The sequence below is a fragment of the Hylobates moloch genome, unplaced genomic scaffold (genome assembly GCF_009828535.3).
Source record: "Hylobates moloch isolate HMO894 unplaced genomic scaffold, HMol_V3 SCAFFOLD_1, whole genome shotgun sequence".
NCBI lineage: Eukaryota > Metazoa > Chordata > Mammalia > Primates > Hylobatidae > Hylobates > Hylobates moloch.
The window spans coordinates 158907189-158908860 of NW_026652276.1; the positions used below are offsets into that span (position 1 = coordinate 158907189).

A 1672-nucleotide genomic window follows, 5' to 3' on the forward strand; every position below is an offset into this window, starting at 1 on the left:
TGGTGGGAATGGGCTCTCACAATGGTATTATAAAAAGCTAAAACCGTGAAACACTTTCTAGGGAGAAGTGGCTCCCAGTCTCTTGCCTCCCCAAGTTATCAGTCTCCCCAGCGCCTAGCAGACAGGGCTAAGGAGGTCCCAGAGAGCAGAGGGAGGAGGCCACAGCCCCTGGGCCCAGAGAGAGGGCCCACTAGCACCATGCAATCTTGAGGTGCCTCTGCAGCCTGACTGGCCCCCATGCAGGGGCCCTCCGAAGCTGGAGTGCACACTTGCTAAAGCTTCTGTACTCTCGAGGGGTGACCCCTGCAAGGGAGCGAAGAAGGCAAAGATTTGGCTTAAGTCCAGGCAGGGGTCTGAACTGGGACCCCAAAGGGCACCCTTGGGAGTCATGATTTGAAGAATCTTCGTACCACAAACTGGCCCAACAGAACCACACCCAGAACCACCAGCACGTTTAGGATGGGACCATTGCCCAAGTCCAGGGCTGCCACCCAGCCACCCCTCTGTGCAATCCACCGGGCAATGCAGCGATGCAGCACGAAGTCAACCACGAAGCGGGTCACCTGGCCCAGGAAGCCAGTCAGGCCGCGCTGGTAGACGTGTAGGGCCATACGGTAGCCGAAAGCCAGAAGAGCCACCACACGGCCCCAGTTGATGCCACTCTCAAACAGGCTGGAGGCAATCTTGGTGAAGTACTCATAGGCATTCTCTGCCGTGGGCTGCAGGTGCTGCAACATGGTCTGAAACTCTGAGTCATAGCGTCGGTTGATGTCGTCCCCGATGATGGCGAGCTGCCGTCCCACCTGCCCCATGGTGCTGCTGGGTTGCAGAGGTAAGGTGACCATCTCTGGGTCGGCAGGGGCAGCTGCCCCTTCAGCCTCCTGTTCCTGCTGATGGCGGTAAAAAACGTAGCTGCGGAAAACCTCCTCTGTGTCCCGGGCTACCTGCTCCTATTGAGTCCTCACAGTAGCCCTGGGAGCAGGCAATCCCCAGCTGGCAGGGGAAAATGGCACAGGGTGTCTAAGTAACGTGTGCAAGGTCATACAGCCAGAACAAGCCGGGGAGCCGGGACAGTCCCGGGCATTTGGGGTCCTGAGTCTACGTTAGTACATCTCAGCTCCGCAGCCCAGAAGCAGAGGGCAGGGCAGGCTCTCCGCACTCCTGCCTGGGAGGACCTGGGCCTTGCCCCGAAGCCATTTTTCAGGTTTCAGTGGAGGAAGGGATCAGCCTGCCGGGATGCTGGCCCAACCCGGGTGGCTCAGCAGGGCAGAGATGGAGGTCTCGAGGGGCGGGCGGCTGCTGCTCCCAGGGGCTGAGTGGGAGCCCGGCTTCCAGGAACGGGCATCAGTGCATTCCTGGCATCTGGATGTAGCCTTTGCTTGTCCCTGTGCAGCCCCAGTTTTTTTTTTTTTTTTAAATGTTTGGTAGAATTTACCAGTGAAGCTATCAAGTCCTGGACTTTTGCTTAATAATAGATTTTTTTCAATTACTGATTTAATCTTCTTACTCATTGGTCTATTCAGATTTTCTGTTTCTTCATGATCCCATTTTGGTAGGCTGTATGTTTCTAAGATTTAATCCATTAAGTCTTTTAGATTATCCAATTTGTTAGTATATAATCATTCATGATAGTCTCTTAAGATCTCTTGTATTTCTCTGATATCAATTGTAA

General features: G+C 54.4%; 1 protein-coding gene across 1 annotated transcript; it reads right to left on the minus strand.

Moving 5' to 3' along the window:
• Positions 1-217: 217 nt before the first annotated feature.
• On the minus strand, positions 218-1379 carry LOC116813623 (bcl-2 homologous antagonist/killer-like). Its single transcript, XM_032760546.2, is given in 2 exon segments — positions 218-950; positions 1111-1379. Coding segments are annotated over 2 exon segments (651 nt in total). The 5' UTR covers positions 1198-1379; the 3' UTR covers positions 218-386.
• Positions 1380-1672: the final 293 nt, after the last annotated feature.